Genomic DNA, 22,055 nt, shown 5'->3' with positions numbered 1-22,055 from the left:
AATCCAGAACGGTTGAGTGGTGTCAAATCATCTACTTAACTTGCCAATATCTATCCACACGTCATACTCTTATTCCAAAGTTCAATGCAACCATTGCATAAATCCTTTTGCTTGTGCTTCTTGTGAACATCTATGCCCAATGAAATATAATGCTTTCACTATTTGCCATATGGTAGTACATGGGTTAATCCATGTAATAGAGGAAAGCAAACATCTCATTTGTACAATTTCAACTTAAAATGAGTAAAGGAAGTAACTAAAATTACAAAAGATTAGACATTTTGAAATTTTATACTATTCTCTATTTGATGGCATTTTGATAATTTTATTAAAACTTTAAATCAGAGTTAGACTTTGAGTAATTTTCTTTGCTTACTTTGGACTAAAATTTAGCCATTGAGATATATGTGATTATGTGAGGTCTTCTACCATATGGAATAGCCCATGCACTATCAAATGCCAAATAATTAAAACGTTATACCTCATCAAACATAGTGATACCTAGAAGGACCCTAAAAAATTTTTTTGCAAACTGTCATTACTTGAACTATGAATTTCCATTCAACCATGGTGAAGGAAGGGAAGGAAGAATTCCTTTACCATTTTCATCAATACCTCAGGTGGCCACAAGAAAAAGGGTAGTTTCTACTTCATCAACAACAAAGTTAGAGTGTAATGATGACCCAAAGTCTAATCATGATGTTATTTCATCCATGGTAAAGGAAATCTTCGTTCTCTACGGCCGAAGGAAAACTATCACCCAGCAACTTTTTTTCTCTTCGAAAATGATGAACTCACATCCTGTGACCAATCCAATCACATCTTAGTTAAATAATTTTTTCTGCCCCCCTCCTCCCAAGGCCTGAGATCAAACATAGCTTTCCTATTCTTTCTCCCAAGTTTTCACCCTAAAAGATCAGAGCATTGTCCCATATATAAAAACCCAATCCATATGCCTGTCCTTACAACGGTTGTGTAACAGTCATTTTTCTTAAATTTAACAAAAAAAAATTCAAATCTTTGAACAATTCTCAACCATTGAAGTTAAAAATGTGAGAGAGATTGTGCAATACAAGGTGAACCTTAGAACCTACATCATTTTCGCCAAAAGAAATAAAAAATCATTAAACAGCATTTAGGACGCAATGGGTGTCCAATGTAATGTCACAGATAATTTGACTTTTGAGGGCTACGAAACAAACACAAACTCTGAAATACCAAGAGTCGTGTTAAAAAAGAAACCACATACCATATATTACCAGTGCAGATTTTTATGTTTTGAGGGGGAAAAACCCAACATTAAAGTGAGATGAAGAGATAAAGATCAAAAAAAAGGGAGGGGGGCATAAAAACCAAAACTTAAAGAAGCTTTTTTGCAATTCACATCCATTTCTGCAACGACTAGTACATGATTCTTTTTAATGTTGCTGCAAGCAGGCTAATGAGATGTCCCAGTAGTAGAATCAGGATTAGAGCTTCAAGTTTCTAAGAGTGGCAGTAAGCAGAGGTAGCTTCCCAGGAGCCCTTTGCTTGTAGTGTTTCTCCAAGGCCATTGCAGCAAGAGATTGCAGCTCTAAGCCTTCTTTGTCTTCCTTGTTCCTCCCTTTTGTCAACTGAGCGATTGCAACACTACACTGAATAATGGAACAAACACCTCTTAGCCATTGGACTTTTTATTGATGAACAGGAACGGCATAACAAAATTAACAAGCAAAGATGAGTAAGCCATGTCATATCCAGCTACACTAGGGTCAACTCCATTGGTAATGATAGAGCAAATCCAACATTGGCAACCTGTTGCCGAAAATTGTGATTAAACAATAGAACCAACTGCTTGACATGTTTTGATTTTCAACATAGGGGCTGTCTCAACAAGGCCCTAGGGAGAGGGAGGCAGGGAGGAAGATGAAAAAGAGAGAGTTGTCTCACCAAGCAAACGCCGAAAAGTGCCCTGGTGTTCTTCCCCCCAGTCAAATCTATGGTGGAGGCATAGTATTTCTTAGCTGTCTGTAGATTTTCTAGCCCACCAAGTGTGTATAGTACCTGTTAAGCCAACAAAAAACCAAACAATGAGCTAAATCCAATAGTATTTTTGAAAAATAAGTTAACATGAAACTCAAAGTGAAGGACACGTTTGTATATATTTCTGGATGACGAGAGACTTGAAAAGGGACCTTAACGACTAACCTGGAAGTGTGAGGATTGCTCACCATAAAAGCTCTAACATGTGTGCATACATAGTAGACATATTTACTTTTCTAGAAAACATTTCCATGGAAAACACTTCAGAATTCAGTTATTCAGAATGCCATATGCAAATGGGGTAAAACCTATTTATCCAACTTTCTCTTTTGCTTAATCTCGTAAGACTGCGTACATTTGCCCTCCCAAACCCTGCATTAGAGGCCCAGTGGGAGCCTTGTCCACTGGGACGCTCTTTTTCTCTTTTGCTTAATCTAAAAGAAAGTGAAACACAGCGATACATGCATCCATACCAGTTTCCGACTTCTGTTGTAATACAACTTTCACACGGGTGCGAAGGCTGGAGGTTCATAAAGCTGCCATCTCGAAAGCTTATGCCATTTTTCATGCATCTTAGATATCTATCTAATGTGTTTTGTGAAAGTGCAAAAATCATAACTTTGTCTCATAAATAACACGTATTGGAGTTGGCTTGCTTTTGCGCTCCAGAGTCAGTCAATGACCAGAGGAACAAGAGTAGGGTTTAGGCAATTCTAAGGCTCTCTTTGGTATAATTTATATTTGTATTTATTTGACTAATTTCTATTTTTGCAGATGTTTATATAAAATAGAATAAATTAAAAATCACAAATAGCTGAAGAGCAATTTGTGATTTGTGATTTGTGACCACAAACCATTAGTTTGGTTTATGCGTAACAACTCCAAAATCAAGGGTAAATAGGTAACTTCCACCATGTTTATACTTTTCAAATACTCTATTTTTATATTCTACTACAGTTTTCTGTTCTGAATACCTTTTACTAGTTTTAGTTTCAGTTTGTATTATAACCCTTAAAACAGATTAATTTCTGGTTTCCTGTTTGAACTCCAACTCTTTAAATCTCAGTTTTCTGGTTTCGATATTCTGGTTTTGATTTCAGATTCTTATCAAGTCAGACTATTTTTTAATCATTAAATTAGTTCATCAATTCTGTTCTGAACCTAACTTCCTTGCTATTGATTTCAGAAATTCTGTATGGATTTTTGTTTCCAAATCACAGTAGGAAAATTTCATAACTTTGAATCTGGCTGTCAGATTTCAATGAAATTCGACTGGCATATTCTGCTTTAATGCCAGACCACTTGACCAGAGTTTAGCCCTATCAGATCAGTCCTAAGTTATTGAAAATATCTTGAACAGAACACACCTGTTATGAGAACTTGAAGCCATCAAGGCTTCCTCAAGGTCCTTCTGCATCCAGGGACCAATTGGAGCATTTAAACAGTTTGTACATGGTGGAGACAATCACTGAACTCGCATGATCAAGACTGCAAGAGATGTGGTGAAGGGTCTCATATGTACACATCAATTAAACTGTGGCAGAGAAGTCCCTGGAGTATTTCAATCAAGCATTCAAGCTTTGAATTTTAGCTGTAAATTGATCTCTGGTTCAATCATCCTAACAAGCCCCACTGAAGTTTTGGAAAGAGATTCATGTTACTCTTTGTATGAGAGTATCATATGGGGAAATGTACAAAATTTGTAGCTGTTTCTAATACATGACCACCTGATCCCTCTCTCAAACCTTTGTTTCTTCTTAGTGAATTCGATGGAATCCTTTTCTTTTCTTTTTTTTTGTTGGGGGGGGGGGGGGGTTGGAAAGTTTTCTCAGGGGTCCATGTTGTTCGGATGATCCATCTCAGCTATGAAATTTATTAGTAGAGAAATGACAGATATGGATGATTTTTAGCCAATTTCTAACATTCTTTGGAAGGTCAGAAAGTAATAACATGCCATACAGAAAGGGCTTGTGGGGACTCATTAATGTTGTGATATTTAGATTCTAGTTCACCCTTATTGTCCACAAGCAAGAGCATGAACATGGACAAACTTTAATTTATTATTTTTATTTAAAAAAATCTGTCCTTTTTCCCCTTCATTTGTCATTTCCAGTTCTGCACATGAGGCATACCCAGTTGCTTTGATCTAGAGTTTTTCATTCTTTTTTGTCCTTCCTACAATACCTTGAACCTTATCATCGAGACATTTTTATTCCATGAACAATCAACAAGATCTTTGCTCTATTGACAGCCTGTTCTTGATGATCTTGAAGAAGCCATGATATCAGGTGACATCTGTCCAACTAGCAAGGAGAAAACAAGAACCAAAGAATTTCAAATTCATCAAGTAGTACTCATGAAGGAATCCATTTTTCCTCCAGACCTCTTCCAGACTCCTAAGAAAAGTTCCAGGATATATTTTTCGTCACCCATCCAAAGATTCATTCCTCACCCTCCCTAGATGATGGTAAGAGAATGACACCCAAATGATGATGTGCTCTCTGATATTTTATTATTATATATTATTTTATTTACAATGGGTACCCGAGTCAATGAAAACTCGGGCCTAGTCTGGTCATTTCTTAAACCTGGACGAGTCTTCATGACTCCTGACAAGGTTTCATGTTTTTTTTTCACTCGACTCGGATGGCTTGTCCAAGTCAAAACTGGATTTTTCAACTATGATCACTACATGCTATTTTGTACTCCTCATTTGAAGTTCCCCCATCTGCCACCAGGTGTGTTTTATATTCTAATTATTGTAATCATTATAAAAAAAATTTATATGCAAGTGAATCTGTTGAAATTTTAACTGTTAATCTCAATTTTGCAGGGAAATACTATCTTGTTGATTCTGGATACATACATATGCCTCCGTATATGGCTCCTTTCAGGAATGTTTGATATCATCAACATGATTTCAGCCATAGATGACCACAAGGAGCAGAGAAGCTATTCAATTTCGCACACTCATCTTTAAGAATCGTTATTGAGCGGTCATTTGGCGTATTGAAGAAGTGTTTCCCCATTTTGAAGGTGATGCCTACATATGATTTCAAGACACAAGTTTTGATTGTGATTGCTTTTGTAGCCATAGTTGTCAAGGCGACGCCTAGGCGTCCAGGCGCCTTGGGTTCCTTGGCCGCCTAGGCAAGTGCCTTGGACGCCTTGTTCGTTTAGTTGGTGTCGCCTTGAATTTTGGTCCTCTCCACCGCCTTGGGTCGCCTAACCGCCGTGACAACTATGTTTGTAGCCATACACAACTTCATTAAAAAACAAGCGGGGCATCAGATTGGCTTTTTGAAAAAGCAAAGAGGGGAAAGTTCAATGATTGATCTGAAGACGGCAATAGAGATAGTGACAATAACGAGGTTGTGAACTTTGCAAATGTGGTAGGTGGTATGCAGCAGCAAGAATGGGAAGCATATCGAAGACAAATTGCAGATCAGAATGGAGAGGCTTACCAAGATAGATGATGAATAAGATGTGTCTATTAAGTTTTTTATTTTTCATTTAACTGTTTGGTATGGTTTTGTAAAAGACTATTTTTGATTAACTTTTTTTTATATTTTTCATACAACTCTGGTATGACATTATTACCATTTGGCTACCATGTGTAAGTGTTACTATAAGGTTATGCTCCAGTGAAACATGTCAAACCCATTTCAGGTTTTGCAGACATGTGTGACCCATTCGGTTCAAGGAAGTGAAGGAACTCATCATGCAATCAATTACAATGATACAATCTACAAACCAAAGGTTGTATGAGACAAACACTCTGATGATTTTCCTTTTCCAATTGTGATGTTCACCCATCCACGTCACCATTGGAAAAGGATGTAGATTGTAAGTTTGGTATGTGACAAGGTTATCATGGTAGTGAGTCTAGTGACAAAGTTATTTCTCATTGTACTCCATGATGTGCGTTTGTTAAGGGTCCAAGAGAAGTGGGAGTGGGGGTTGGCGGATGAGGATGGTCAGGAATCCTTTGTTCAAATATGCTAAAGATTTTAATAAAAGTTTCAGGATTATACAATATATTTTGTCCATAAGCATACCAAACTTATTTCTCATTATATAATCTATTATATAAATAGTAGTAACAGAATGATTATTATTTATGGTCCATAATTTATCATCATAAATGATATCTCATAAATAGGTCATAAGTACAAATATAAACTACACCAAAGAGAGCCTAAGTTCAGTTCCATCTTTTCAAACTTAGCAGTACACTTCCTATATTTGAGACTAAAAAACAGTGATGCCATGATTATCCTTCCCCATAAAAAGTCATTTGGATTGTTAACAATCAAAAGTACTTACATCAGCATAGGCCAAGTGATACAATGGAACAGTTGGTTGACATAATATTAGCTCCTCATAACAGAAAACCGCTTGCTTATACCTGATTAAGAAAAGAAAATAATGATCTTTCAATGTTTCATAATGTTCAGTACCAGCAAGACATGACAAACTAAGAAAGTTTCATTGGAAAAAAAAACAATGAGAAGGTGAAACAATAAAAGAGGCTTCAATTGGTTGTTAACATTGCCACATTAAAGTGGACCATAGTCACAATTGCCACAAGCCATCCCTTCGAGCTTGTCTGGAATAAGCAATTTATGGTTCAAAATCCACAATTTGAGAGATCAAAAGCATTGGAAACCAGAAGGTGCAGACCATTTAATATGGTGGTTTATGAACTACGTGTTCTATGGTGATATAAGATTTGTATGTCTTACATCTGTAGGGAAACATATATTTCAGCAAGTTCTCTCCAGGCATCATGGTCTGCCATAAATCTGAAACAAAAATGAGACAATATCAGCCGAATTTGTACATTCAAACATTGTTAAAAGTAGACCACATATAAATATGAAGAGATAAATCCAGAGAACTAACATTTCAAGATATTTATTAAGCCACTCAATGGCACCAGAAATATTTCCCTGTCCCTTTGCCATGGCAATTCTCCTCTTGTGGACTACCTAAAAATAATAGAAAATTGAATCACATTTCCTAGAAAAAGCACACCAATAAAATTCATCATTGTACCATAAAATGTGTATCATTCAGGAACATCCTGCTAATGATTTACTTGATCAAGTGGGTTATCCTCTAGAAGGCTTGAGTAAACTTTTTCAGCATCTGACCATGATTCTTTTGCTTCAAGCAACATTCCTTCTAACCTACCTGTGGGTTACAGGAAAGCAAGAACCATGTATCAACACAAAGATTTACACACAACATACACAAACACACATCACACGGGGATTTGGTAAACCCACCAACTCTTGTACTCTCAGGGAATTTCTTCTGAAGAGCCTTTAAACAATCCTGCAAAAGAGTATCCAAAGTGTAAAATTAAACAAGCTTTACTGGATCTAAGATATAACAATTTGAGAGACAACCGAGAATCAACAGAAGAGCTGAATGAAAAAACAGCTCAAGGACAAAGAAATAAGCTGTCGAGCGGAAAAAGAACCATGCTAGCTTTTGTGGAAACATCTGCGACATTAATGGGATAATACCCTTGCTTCATGAGGTGGTTTAGCTCTATCAAATAACTTGAGGTTAAGATGCAGTGACATTCTTGACCCAACTCTACCTGAGGCACCAAGGACTGACTAGAAAGGAGGGTTCTGCTGACTTTAGGGAAAAATCTCCAACAAAGGGAGTATCCTCGCTTTCATGAGGTAGACTAGCAACTTAAAAGAACTTGGAGGTTGAGATGCAGTCAGGGAAGCAATTCTTAATCCAATTCAACCCCTAACTGAACCACCAAGGATTTCCAGGTTCTGGATTGACTCATCACAACCTTTTAAGTCAGGATCTGTTTCACCCAAGCATTTCATAACTAGAACTGAATCTGATCCAATCCAATAGCAACCCTTGACATAATGCTCTGGAACAAACTATCATCCTTTCCGAGTGGGTCTTCTTCCCCATGACATGGTTTTCGCTCCCCTATCCTCAGGGTCCAGGGATGGATCCATCACAACTCTCTAACTGCTAAGAAAGCATTCCAACCTGGCCAGATAGTAGAATTTTAGTGGTAGCACTGTATTGCTTTAAACCATATGGTCCCCTTCCACATTAAATTCACAGCATACAAAATGCAACTTGGAATGCCAAGGAATTTCAATCTACATCACGGCCACTTCAAATTAGGCAGTACTTTCCCAACAAAATCAATCTCTTGGATTGACACTGTTTATCAAAAATGGTTGTAAACTTTAAATATAATAACAACAGCATTGTTGGTAAAGCTAGTCATAAAGGTAATGGATAAACAACCCAACTTGATACCTTAGCAAGTTCGGGAACGGCAATAAAACGGGTATGGATACGTACGGCAATTAAATGAACCAGACGGCAATAATACTTTTAAAAAATCCGACATAATAAAACACGTACGGCAATAATACGATACGTGTTTAATACGGTTTCTTTTAAGAGCAAAATTTTGGATATATATTCTTGATCATAGCTATTGAATTAGCATCTTCATCCCTAAACAATTTTTGTTTTCATTTCTATCGAGGGGCAGAGGCCTACTAGTGGGGGTGGAAATAAAATAAAATAAAAATATTTACAAGACAAAAGAAATGCTTTTCCACTTTTTTAATCATAAATTCATAATTGCAAAAGGTATTCTTAAATTAACCCTACAAATGTTTGGGGGGAGATGAACTGTCATTAAATAATAATTAAATAAAATAAATAGACCATCATCATCACGTGTCTTCAATAATTAAAGAAAATAAATAGACCCCTTTTCTCTCACCTCAACCCCTGCCTCCCACAATTTCCTGCCAAACTAAACCGCCTCAACCCTAACACTACTCCTTCTCGGCAATGCCCTCTTCTTTCTTCTTCTTTCCTCTCCTTTTGCTGAACGAAACCCACTTCGCCGCATCTGCAACTACGATGGAGAGATCTTCCATGATGGATTCGCGGCTACATTTCTGTTTCTTGGGGAGTTTTAAGCTTCAACAGATTTGGGGTTTATCTAAGAAAAAGATATATCTTGTTTATTTTGTTTTCCCACGGTGTCTTAAGAAGAAGAGACATCGCTGCCTGCTGGATAAATATTAGAAGATCCATGATTCCATTCCCTCTTCCCCTCTTTTTTGTTGCTGTAGAAGAAGCCCAACTTGCAGGTGGCGAAAAAAGATCCCCCACTGGCCTTCCCAACAACAAACGTGTTACTATAAAATACGTATAATTGTGTATTATACGTGTTTAATATGTCCCCCTATAAATCAGCGAATTTTTCTGTATCTATGAAAAATACGTAAAAAACGATTTTTAACATTGATACATTCGGATACATGTATAATACGCGAACTTACTAACTAAGCTTGATACAAGGGTTGAATAAATACAGCTTGAAGAATGAAGGTGTGATCATACATCATCGTGGAAATCAAGGGTGATTAAAATGTTCCCCGTACAAGGGTTAAAAAAACTGAGGTTTGACCAACATCATATGAGTAATATAGCCAACAAAAGATAATTCCTTCTTTATTAATTTTTAAGAGATACTGTTAGGGATGGCAACATGGTAAACTTTCATACACGTTAGTCTCACTTGAACCAGTGCAAGTTTAACCTAACTTCACCCAAAATCAATCTGCAACAGGATATAAAGAAAAACTGTCGTCTGTGAGAGACAGAGGCTGGGGGGGGAGGGAACTCAAACATGTGAAACCATTCTGTCATTCCCTTGTTGGGGTTCTCCGGAGAAGAACCTCACACATCTCTATCTATTCATGCTTTATGTGCATATGCATATACAAACATGTTTGTATTTTCCATTTTGAACAATCTTTTGATTTAAATGATTGAAGGTCAATATTGTAATGCTCTTGCTTTGGCTCCAGAAAAAATCCATGGGATGTTGGATGCTTCTCACTGCTATAACCAAATTCTTGGATATTGTAAATAATTGTGGTATACATAAAGGAGATGCTATTGACATGTCCTTGTTATAGAGGACCAACATAGGATGTGGTGGTAGCTGGTAAATGATAGAGCTTCATCCTATCCTACCACTCTTTTATATTAGTTTCAGAAAGAAATTAATACAAGATCTGATAACAGAGTTTCCCCCCCCCCTCCCCACAACAAAAAGAAGGTGCGATACAATCCCAGGTCCGAAACCCTGTTTGGTTCGCTATGGGCCCCACCTGGATACTACACAACTTAAATACTAAGTGGACAGCAGTTCTGCAATTAAATGAAATTCAAACTAACAAGAGAAAGGAACTAGTTATGTACTGTACGTGGGTGGAAGTGGACTTGTAAATGGGGGTAATTCTGGAATTAAAAAAAATAAGGATAGAACTAGAGTTTGAGATAAAAGGAGGGATATATTAAGAAGAAGAGAAAAATGGTGTTGAATAGAAAAAAAGACACAAGGTCGTCTTCTTCCTTGTGATAAGAGTATCAGAGGCGGTAACCCAGATTCCTTGCAATCAATCCAGCCACCTAACCGAGGCCTCAGAAAAAGTTGTGAATAGGGTCGTAATCTCCAACTTTATTGAGTCCAAGCCAAAGGAACTCCAACAAGCAAGTAATAATTGAACAATAAATTTCTGAAATTGGGATTAACGGCAGTTGCAGGTCATGGTTGGAGTTCAAGTAAGAAATTCTCAACAGGAAGGGCTTCTGCAACCAGCAACCTAGGGCTAGGGTCGCCTAGGCTAGAGGGACTCCCACCCAAATTCTTAGTAAGAAAGAAAATGGCATAAAGGAGACTGATTTGATTCTTTTGGGCTGTAAACTACCGCCCAGACAACATGAACCAGCAAAGAATAATATCAATAAATAAAGAAAAGAAACTAGGAGGAAGGAAGAGGAAAGAAGAGGTTGTAGTTCAGAGAGAGGAGATATGAGAGAGAGAAAGAGAAATATACCATCGGGCAACAGACTACACTTGCACACCACTGCAACTTAGTCACTATTTATTCCATTCCAATCACTACTCCATTGTAAGTGCTTACATTACATATAAATTAAGAAACCCAACTCAATATGGAAGCCTACTCAACAAGGAAATAAACTTAAATAAGGAAACTACAAAATAATTCACAAGTAATCTATCCATCATAATAAAATAAAGGGTATATTACAATAACAACCAATTTAATGCCTAAATATCCTACTAGACCCAAATCATATTTAAACCCGGTTCTCAGTCTGGGCTTTCAAATGGGTTCAGACCAATCCACGGAAGTGGTATTGCATCAATTCCCACGGTGTTGAAAAAAACTCACCCTCGAGTTTTGTAGAACGGTAGGAATAAGAACACTTTAAAGGGTGCTCGTTGTTCATTGTCTTCAATTGAAACAAAATCCAAAATATGAAGCTTCGACCAAATGTCCATGTCTTGAAGCATGTGAGGAAGAATGAACTCATGATATGAAACAACTTCGGTTGTAATAGGATCTTTCACAAACTCATTTTCTGCTCGAAGGGATTGAACATCTTCAGTTAGCTCATCAGTAGAAACTAGAAACAACAAGTTCTTCATCTTGTTTGATCTTTTCCAACTCTTTCTGTGGTTGCACTATTGATGTTGCTTCGATCGGCTTTTAAGAGTTATCATGTTGCAGCCCTTTCAAGACAATAGTTTGTTGTGAATGAGAGGATTTTAACATACATAAATTTGCTTCAAGACCGAGAACACCTTGTCGAGCTTCCAGCCGTGATGGACCCACTACAATTGCATGTTTAGGAGAAGGAAACATGTGGCATTGTGCCCCCATCGAAATAAGAGCAAATAAAGAACTCAACAAAAATCATCAGAATTAATGATGATTTCACTAGTTGTCGACAACATATCTACCACCGATTTTGAAACTAGACGTTCACCAAGCCCTTCAATTATGAATTAGGGAAGAAATCTTTTGGGCAGACAACTCGAGTTTGTAAATCAAAGATATCCATGGCTAAAGGGTAGGGAGGAGGAAATTGGGCATTGATACAAATTGATACAATCCCGGGTCCGAAAACCCTGTTTGGGTTCGCTATGGGCCCATCCAGATACTACACAACTCAAATAATATGTGGATAGCATAAAACTCAAACTAACAAGGGGAAGCAAGTAGTTATGTATTGTACGTGGCTGGAGGTGGACTTGTAAATGGGAGGTAATTCTGGAATTAAAACAAAATAAGTATAGAACCAGAGTTCGAGATAAGACGAGGGATATTTTGGGGACAAGGGAAAAATGGTGTTGAATAAAAAAAGACACAAGGCTTTCTTCTTCCTTGCAATAAGAAAAACAGAGACTGTAACCCAGATTCCTTGCAATCAATCCAGCCACCTAACCAAGGCTCCAAATCTCAGAAAAATCTGTGATCAGGTTCGTACATAGATCGAGAACTCGCGAGATCTCGCCGAGTTTCTCGGTTTTTGGAAAAGCCAAGACGAGACTGCTTGCGAGTCTCAAAAGTGCAATATCTCGGCGAGATCTCACCCGAGATCTCGGATCTCGGTTTGGATCTCGGTTTCGACCCTTTTTTTACCCCCACCTACCACTTAAATACCTTACCTAACTTGCCAAAACTCCACATATCTCGGCGAGATCTCGGATCTCGGGTCCAGATCTCGGGTTGACCCAAAGTTGAGGCTTCGAGTTGGGAAAAAAAAATGCACCAACTCAGCGAGATCTCGACTCGTCTCGGTTTTTCCAAGAGCCGAGTTGGTACCGAGACCCGAGTTTTAGTACCTTGGGTTCGTAATCTCCAACTTTATTGAATCCAAGCCAAAGGAACTCCAACAAGCAAGTGGTCATGATTGGAGTTCAGGTTAAGGAACTCCCACCCAAATTCTTAGTAAGAAAGAAAAAAGGATGAAGTAGATCAACTTGATTCTTTTGGGCTGCAAACTACCGCCCAGAACACCATGAGCTAGTAAAGAATAATATCAATAAATAAAGTAAAGAAACTACGAGGAAGGAAGAGGAAAGAATAGGGTTGTACGTGAGGGACAGGAGATATGAGACAAAGAAAGAGAATGATAACATTGGCCAACAGACCACGCTTGCACACCACTGCAACTCAATCACTATTCATTGTATTCCTATCACTAGTTACTACTCCATTGGATGTGCTTACATTACATATAAATTAAGAAACCCAACTCGATATGGAAACCTACTCTACTAGTAAATAAACTCAAATAAGAAAACTACCAAATAAGTCCTACATAATCTACCCAGCAAATAAAATAAAAAATTACAATATCAACCCCAATTAATGCCTAAAATCCTACTAGACCCAAATCAGATTTGAACCTGGTTCTTGGTCTAGGCTTTCAAACGGGTTCAGGCCGATCCACGGAAATGCTACTGCATAAAGGTGCTTTCTTTAAAATTAACTAAATATGGTAATGGTGCTTTCAAGACATAAATTGCATCGAGTAACAGCCTAGGAGATAGGATATAGACCTAAAACTCGAGAAGTAATTATGCAGACTTTCCAACCACTGGTAAAATAACTTCCTCCACTAGAAAGACTCGTTTGACTCCATTTAAGATATGGTATTTACACTTCCCGATTGCTAATTGCTAAGCAGTGGAAAATGATATTTCAAGACATAAGACAGCCAGTTCCTACCTATAATTTAGTTACAATTCAAAAAACTAACTCAGGGTTCAGACCGGAGCTTAACAATAGAATTCAAAGTGTCTTTTATTTTATTTTATTTTTCAAAAACAAAACTAGTGGGTATTAAAGAGAAATAAACTGAGTGTTAACTTGTAGCCATTTATCTAATATCAAAGATTATAAAGTTGATTACTCGACTATTTTACAAGGCTTTATATGGCCACATGGAAAAAGGCATCCTTGTGAAAAATTGATTTTGGGCTGAAAGCTGACAGATGGATATAATAACATTCAAGCTGAGAGTTGCCAGAGGTTTCTCTCTCTCACTCTGTGTATGTGTATGTGTGTGGCATTCCCTCAAAAGCTTTGTCTGTGGTTTTATAAGAGAGGACATGACCATGCACTTTTGGGCTTAGCAACAATGTTTCCCCTGATAGATTGAAAGTATGGCCAATATCTGTATGCTCTACCCCCTGTCAAAAAAAAAAAGGCTCAAATTTTCTGAATTCGAAGAGTAGAATTGGTTTTTGAGCACCTCAATGTTCCCTAGACGCCTTTACTGCAGATATTTATATATATTTAATGAGTCCAATAAGTAAAATACATTCAGTTAAATAGGCTTATGCTGACATGTCTGCAAACCACACAAAGCCAAAAGTTATCTAGCACAATTCATGCGCCAGATTATCGCTGTTTTTTGTAAATTATGCCAGACAACCTTGTGAACATTGAATCATATATATGTGGAATAAATTACAATGTGAGAATTTACACACATACACAGATATGAAAAATAATTAAGGATGTCATAAAGTGAGAACCATAAACATCTAGCATATAACCAATGGACATAGATTAGAAAAATGATTAAGCACGCCCTAAAGTGAGAACCATTAACAATAAAGTGAAACCATTAACTGTATGTGTGTGTGTGTGTTTTGAAACCATCGCAATAAAAATTCCACCTTTCAATAAGCATTTGAGACCATATTCAAATATGAAATCCCAAAGGAAATATTGATCCTTGGAAGAAAAATTTATAAAAAACATATATAGTTACCTCTGCAATTTCGAGGCATTGGCAGTCCATGGCTGCGATAGCCACCTGCTCATAAAGAGTCCACTCTACATTTATTTAAAACAAAAAAAAGAGGGGTGAGCGAGAAGATAAGAATTAGTATTAAATTCTGTATAAAAAAAATATTTAGAGATTAGTATAAAATTTGGAGAAAATAAATATTTATGCACTACCACTGCAAGTACTGACTCTACTATCCATTCATTTATATAACAATTCTACAATTCAAGAGAAACAAGAGAACTATCTAGAACAACAAAATCAACTGAATAGATTATGGATAACTTGATAAGAAAAAGAAATTCTGGAAAAGAGAAACCTTATATTAGTGGAATAAGAAGGACCCACTCCCTCAGCTCGGGTGGGTAGTGGTTTGGGGGGAGAGCATTGGGAATCTTGGATGCGATCAGTGGCCTATTTACCGAATCATATATTTTTTAGTCCTATTGTTGCAAACAAATGAGATGGTGCTGATTCCAATTTATTAGATTTATACATCGGGGCTTAATGTGTTTTATATTCCACAAACATGGGCCTGTCCACCCCAGTTTGCTTTCTCGCAGGTCAACCACTGGCTGGGAGAGTTTTGAGTGTCGATCCTAATTTTTCTCACAAGGTAGAAGCATAGCTTGTTTAGTATTATCATTGACTATTTAATCTGTTAATTATTTTGACAACATATGCATGAAATTTGAACTTCAGAAGACTATTGACTATTGAGGTGGATTTCAAGTGATAATAAATGTAACTGAAGCATCTCTAATCTACCTGTACTACAAAGTAAAGAAATGACCTCTCCACAAGCTCTGTCTTTACAATCTACTCATACCAATATAAATCAATTTCCTCTTTGGAATGAAAGATGAGAATTTTCCATTTTTCCTCCTGAAAGTGGAAAGAAGCTGAGATGCAGTACTAATCCCCCTTGGCTGACTAAGGATAGATCCCATCATCTCCAGTGATTCAGTAGAAGTTTGGTCAGGTGTACAATAAGTCCAGATAACAAGAAACATATTATCGCTGTTGAGTTACAGGACATGTACAAAAAATGAAGTTCCCCTGAACCAAGTATTCAGAAGTGGGACAAAGAACTGATAAAAGTTGTGCGAATTTTCAGTTAAGAACCATATCAGAACGAGCATTTGTGACAGAGATCCAAAATATTTCAACCCTTATCATTATTTATCCAATCAGAGCAAATACAGTAGATGTTTAAATTTGATAACCAGTTACAGAGTTTCAAAGATTTAGAAACTTAAAAGTAAAGTATTATTTTGAAGAAAAGATCAAACCTAATGTTAAGGACTATGGAAGAAAACGAAACTCACCGTCTCCGCCGAGTTTGGATCGCTTCTTTGTATCGTTCAAAATAGACAAGCCATGCTTCAAAACCTTTTCCGAACGCCGAACCTTAAGCTTCCGAACGAGACAGAGATACTCCCAAGCACCTCCCCCACCATTGTCGACCTGGTTTTCAAGCCTGTTCAATTGGGTCTCCTCTGCAGCCCCCACCATCTTCGCAAAATTCACAATAACACTACTGGAGTCAACAAGCCTCGTCCCAACAAGCGAATGCAAGAGAGGAAGGAATTGATCTCTGCGCTTGCTCGCTCACCCGCTTCCCAGCTCTGGATCTATTGGTGGAGAGTTGACACTGGAGGGATTGCTGTTGGATTCTATTCAATTGAGGAGAGAAAACAAACAAGTAGACACAGATGACTACCAGAATTTTATAGGGTTGAAATTTGTAACGGAGAAAAGCATACAAGTACCACGCTACTCCACTGCAACACGGCCTCCACTAGAACCAGAACCCAACCCCCAAAAATAAAATTAAAAGGGCAAATTTCACGGACACCCCCTCTAAGTATTCAATATGTCATGGACTTGCCAAACTTGGTCAAAATGGCAACCTTCCCCCTGACGTTAAGCATAGGATCCAAAGATGAAATATCCATTTTACCCCTTAATTATTTAAATAAAAAAAGAATAAATTACTCCCCCCTCCCCTCGACTATGCTCTAATGACATACCCCTCCCTGGGTATTGAGTAATGACTCTCTCCTCTCCTGTATTAATAAGATTCTATCAATCGTACCCATTCCGTTAAAAAGGACTGTTAAGTAATAGGAAAATACCATATTACCCTCTGAGAGTTAAGTATTTAAAAAGATCATATTACCCTCTAAGAGTTACATGTTTTAAAAAGATCATATTACCCTCCAGGGTTAAGTGTTAAAGCATTGGGATTGGGTACCCTAAACATTCTATTCATTCTACTTCTTTCTCCTTTCCCTAACGTCTTCAACCCTCGGAAGAGAGAAAGTCGAAGTTGAGGAGCTCAAACCGCCTGCAACTCCCACCTCCGACCTCAGCTTAGACCTGCAACTCTCCTCCCAAATCGGTTTGGACCTGCAACTACCATCCCATCTCAGCTTGGACCTGCGACTCCCATCTTGGCTCGGCTTGGACCTGCAACTCCCCTCAACGTGAACATGAATATGACCACAACGGAAGAGCTTCAAGAGAACCTTGTTTTGGGGAGTGCATAACCCTAAATATTTTCTTTTTCAGTGTGTATTGAGCAAAGTACAATACAGATTAGCCATGATTAAAGAAGCAATCTGAAATCCATAGAAATTCATTATCTTTTTAAAGAAAATTGGTACAGTAGGAAATTGGGAGGGGGGAGGAAAAGTCTCTGTTCAAGGTTGGAGCTGGAACTTGGAGAAGGGATAAAACTTAAAAGGTTGTTTTCTTAGGGTTTGTTCTCTTTGCCCTTTTCCCTCTTTCATTATTATTATTGTAAGGCAAAATTCTATGGATAAAAGTTCAATTTTTCTGTGTCTCCTCCGTGTTAGTGAAGACAAGAGGATTAACAAGAAGGAGAAGAGAGCGAGAGCGCCTTTTGAAGAAGACCTTCTCGTAGATTGATTGATTGAAGCACGTTATCGGTAACATCTTTTTCTTTCTTTGGTATCTCCTCAATGTCAGAGGAAGCCAAATTTTTTTTCTTTCATCCCATTTATATTTTTCTCTCCTACCTTGCAACGAAAAATCTCCGAGGGAAAACTTGGTTTGGTAAGGATAAATTTCTTTTTCCGTTTGTGGGTTCTGTTTATCTTGCGTTGGTTGGTTCGGCTTGGGGTGGATGGAAATGGCGTCGATTCAAAAACAGGGAGCGGAAGAAGAAGACGAGAGGGGTACTGCTGATCTTAGAATGAGCGATGGAGGGGGTGACGAAGCAATTGATGATAATAACGGAGAGGAAGACGATGACAACGGTGGAGTTCCAGCTTAAGGAAATTGGTACAGGAGTTGTCAAGCGTCGTCGCTGCTCACACGACAAGGCGATTTTTAAAGTCCTAAGAGATCGTCGCCAAGTTGTTTAGGCACTCAAACATGAAATAAGGGGGGGGGAGGAATAAAAATTCTGGTTAATTTATGAAAAAAAGAAGAAATCCACGAAAATAATGTGCCTACTTTACTCGGAGAAGAAACAAATAAGATTAAAAAAAGCAGAAACAAAAATTCCGTAACTGACTCACTGCCAGTGCCAGAGAAGAAGAGTAGGAAGCAACAGTGACCACCATCACGGCCACTGTCGGAGGAGGGGGAGAAGAAATAAGAGGAAAGAGGAACAGATAGACGTGTACCTGTTACTTGCTTGTCGAGCCTTTGATTAGCTTCACCGAGTTGCAGAGGAGATGGAGATGGAGATGCTTGAGGCGAACAGAGGATTTGGGACTCTAGCTCGTGGATGGGGAAAAAGAAAGAGCCAAACAAATAGTACCCATGCAATGTTGGAACGAAAGGAAGAAGAAGAGATTTTAGGTCATTTTGTCTATTATTATTAAGGGGTATTATTGGTATATCACAAAGTGTATTATTGGTATATTAGAAAGTTAAGGGCATTTTGGGGTTTAAATGAAAATATTTTGGGTGATGTCATCACTTAACAGCCATTTTTAACTGAATGGGTATGGTTGATAGAATCTTGTTAATGCAGGGGAGGGGAGAGTTATTACTCAATACCCAGGGGAGGGGATTGTCATTCAAGCATAATCGAGAGGAGGGGGGAGTAATTTCCTCATAAAAAAACTGTCATTTCATCTTCTTCCCCTTCTTCCATATTCTAACCGTTTTGGAGAAAACGAGTGTATTTCCCTGGTAATTATCTCTTTCTCTGTTTCTCTCATCTTTTTTGTTTTTTACTTTTCGCCGGTTCCAGCAGCTCTCTCGATTGGTTGCAGATCAGAGTTAAGTTATGTAGTGTAACGGCCTCTTGTTTCACGAGAAACGGAATCCTTCTTTCTCTTCCTCTTCTTTTTTTTTTGTTGAAATTTTTAGTAGTCAGTGTTGATGTCTTGCATCCGAACATGACTTCTGACGCCAGAATGGTGGAATGTAACAAAAGACGGTCAAGGCAGCCACGCGATGCATCAGAAGACCAGGTGAGAGTCATTATAACTTCTTAGCCTGTTCCAAGATATTATTCCGGTTGATCGTAAAGAACCGATCACTGTGTGTTTTGCTTACGAAACTATCTTATAAGACCTTCTCGTTAAACTCGAAATCAAACGGCAGTGAGGTTCTATAACACCGATTAGTCTCTGTTTTTAACTCCAACCTCGCCTCCGGTGAAGCCGCAGAGCCTTTTCTTTGTTTTTTCACTTTTCTTTAACGATTGAATTCCTTCTCTTTGACACGTGTTGTCTGCTTACAGGTGGTCCCGCAGCTTGCAAACACGAAAGTCGATAAGATTAATAGCAGCGACGACGAAGTCACCGTCGCATCTACAGAAGAAGAAAAAGAAGCTCCTTCAGTTTCACCATTACACGGGAAGTCAAGTTAGATATGGTTTATGTTTTGGATATTTGTTAGATTATAAGATTTTTTAATTAAGAAAGATTAGGTTTAGAATTTTTTCAGAGTTTGTTTTGGAGAATTGGAGATTATTAACAGCTTCAGATTTTTTTCGCTTCGGAGTACTGCAATGCCAATTTCACCTCTTACTTCACTCCAACCTTCTGGTCTAATCCTGCTCTCTCCTTGATCTTCGCGGGTCGTAATTCGTAAAGCTTGCTACTTTAACACCGGAGTCATGGTAATCGATCTCGAGCGATGGCATGCTGGGGACTACACTACCAAGATTGTGGAGTGGATGGAGTTACAGAAGAGAATGAGGATTTACGAATTGGGTTCGTTGCCTCCATTTTTGCTTGTCTTTGCAGGGAATATTGCCCCTATCGATTACCGGTGGAATCAACATGGCCGATGAATGGTTTGTATTTGTGGTCTTACCCTTAAGGGTATTATGGTAAATTCATCTTATGGTAAGGGTAATCTTGCCATTATAAAAGAATTAACAGCAATTTACCTGCACAAACCTAATCGAGTGGACTAAGTTAAAATAAAAACATAAAATAAGGGTAGTCTGTGATATTTTTTCAAAGTTTGGTATGTCCGTGATATTTCATATACTTATAGGGGGTGTCTGTGAAATTTACCCAAAATCAAAAAAGGGAGAATGTTCTCTGTGTCTGGGCGCAGATGGGGGTGGGCACAATGACCACCCTGTCCCCCTGAGTAGCAGGCCCATGTGTCTGGGCGCACCCTGCGTTGCGGCACAAAGAACATAAGCACTTAAAAAAACAAAAAATTGGAAAAAGAATGATGTCAAGTCGCTTGGTCCTTGGTGGACTCACATGGTGGAGTGGTCATTTCACCCTTCTTGAGTCTCATTGTAGGGGCCATGAGAACTAGTAGCAAATCCCCACCCATAATTAGGGAGAGGATTCTCCTATAGGAGGGCATCAAAGTCATTTCATATGAGGAGGAGATATATAGATAGATACCAAAGTGCTAGTGTACCCTACCCCGTTGCTCAAAGGACCTCTTCCCAAAAGGGCAAGAGATTGTTGCCTGATCGTGTGGCCTCGCACCAATGCGGGGCACAATGAGAGTACGCATTGGGCATCGACATGGATGGGATTTTTTATTTCACTAGGTCGAGGCGGTAATTTCATGCACTCCTATGTCCCACGTGACCAGACAACGTTCTTTTTTCCCAAAAATAAAATAGTTAAATTCCAACTGGATACCCAATATTTAAGAACATGTGTGTCTAACTCTCTCTTCCCCAAAAAAGGGGCAAAGATGTCTTTTCATGTAGGGAGGAGAGACACATGTTAGCATTGGCAGAAGCCACGCTCTTGGACAAAGATCCTTTTCCCTTTAAGAAAATTACATTTGAGGTATCTCGTATTTGAAATTGCAAAAAATAGGTTGTCAGGCACTCAGGCTGGGTGGTGCCTATGCCCAGACACATGAAGGGCGAAATGATCGCCCTGCCCCCTCCCCCTAAAATGAAAAATTCAACCATTGTTGGATGCCCTTGCACATGCTAGTGCAGGGGCCACATAGCTTAGCAACGATCCACCTCCCTTTGAAATATTATGTTTGGGATTCTTCATTAATCAATGATGTTTAAGATTTAAAATATTTCCCAATTTTACCACAGCACATTTTCTCACCCCTCTCCTCTAACCTTTGCCCGCATATTTGTCCTCTGTCTTCACCTCTACCTCCATCCCTTGCATCTCTATCCCCCTCCCCTACCCTTTGTTCTTCCAACCCCACCCCAACCCTAACCCCCACCCTTGCCATCTGTCGAACCCTTTCAACTCCTTATCCCCCACCCTTGGTGTCACGCCCCCATCCCAACAAGGAATAAAATACATTATAAGGGGTGACTAGGACGACGCTTGTCATCCTACTAAGCTGCCAGGATCACTGACACAGTGTCCCAACGCACAGTCATAACTAATATTAAAACAATATAATATCAGAGTGCGGAAAGGGAAATATTACATTCCAAATGATCAGTAGTTTTGCGGAAGCGTATAAAATCAATAGTTACAAGATGATCAAAGCCTAGATGATAAATACTGTAGTTAATCCATTTTTCATTACCACCTAGTAATGATTAACAAGGGTATAACAGTAAATGTTTTTACATGGGCCTACGCCCTAAAATAAACAAAAGGGGAACAAGTCCCTAGAATTCTCACGGCCCGTAGGCGCAATCGTCACAAGGACACCCGTTGCCATGTTCCTCTAACACGACTTCGCTCCTCCGTTCTGCATCATAATCTAAAAATTGTGTACACGAGGGGTTAGCTCTCCACGAGCCAGTGAGGGGATGGGGATGCACAAACACACAATTCACATAGTCCAATGATGCATGCATATGTTAAGTAATTTTTCCACCTAACATCACAACTAAGTCAATGGCATATGCTACTGTGACAACTCGGGAGACACTGTGGGTC

General features: G+C 38.5%; 1 protein-coding gene across 1 annotated transcript; it reads right to left on the bottom strand.

Moving 5' to 3' along the window:
- Positions 1–1,228: 1,228 nt before the first annotated feature.
- On the bottom strand, positions 1,229–16,397 carry LOC122642723 (ER membrane protein complex subunit 2). Its single transcript, XM_043836292.1, has 9 exons — positions 16,050–16,397; positions 14,704–14,768; positions 7,314–7,362; positions 7,124–7,218; positions 6,928–7,013; positions 6,768–6,827; positions 6,349–6,430; positions 1,930–2,043; positions 1,229–1,634 (listed from the first exon to the last, which is right to left on the bottom strand). The coding sequence occupies exons 1-9, from the start codon at positions 16,234–16,236 to the stop codon at positions 1,470–1,472; spliced, it is 903 nt and encodes a 300-aa protein (XP_043692227.1). The 5' UTR covers positions 16,237–16,397; the 3' UTR covers positions 1,229–1,469.
- Between the last annotated feature and the right edge of the window lie 5,658 nt (positions 16,398–22,055).

This window comes from Telopea speciosissima, chromosome 10 (assembly GCF_018873765.1).
Source record: "Telopea speciosissima isolate NSW1024214 ecotype Mountain lineage chromosome 10, Tspe_v1, whole genome shotgun sequence".
Lineage (NCBI taxonomy): Eukaryota > Viridiplantae > Streptophyta > Magnoliopsida > Proteales > Proteaceae > Telopea > Telopea speciosissima.
This window is presented reverse-complemented; position numbering and strand designations above follow the sequence as displayed.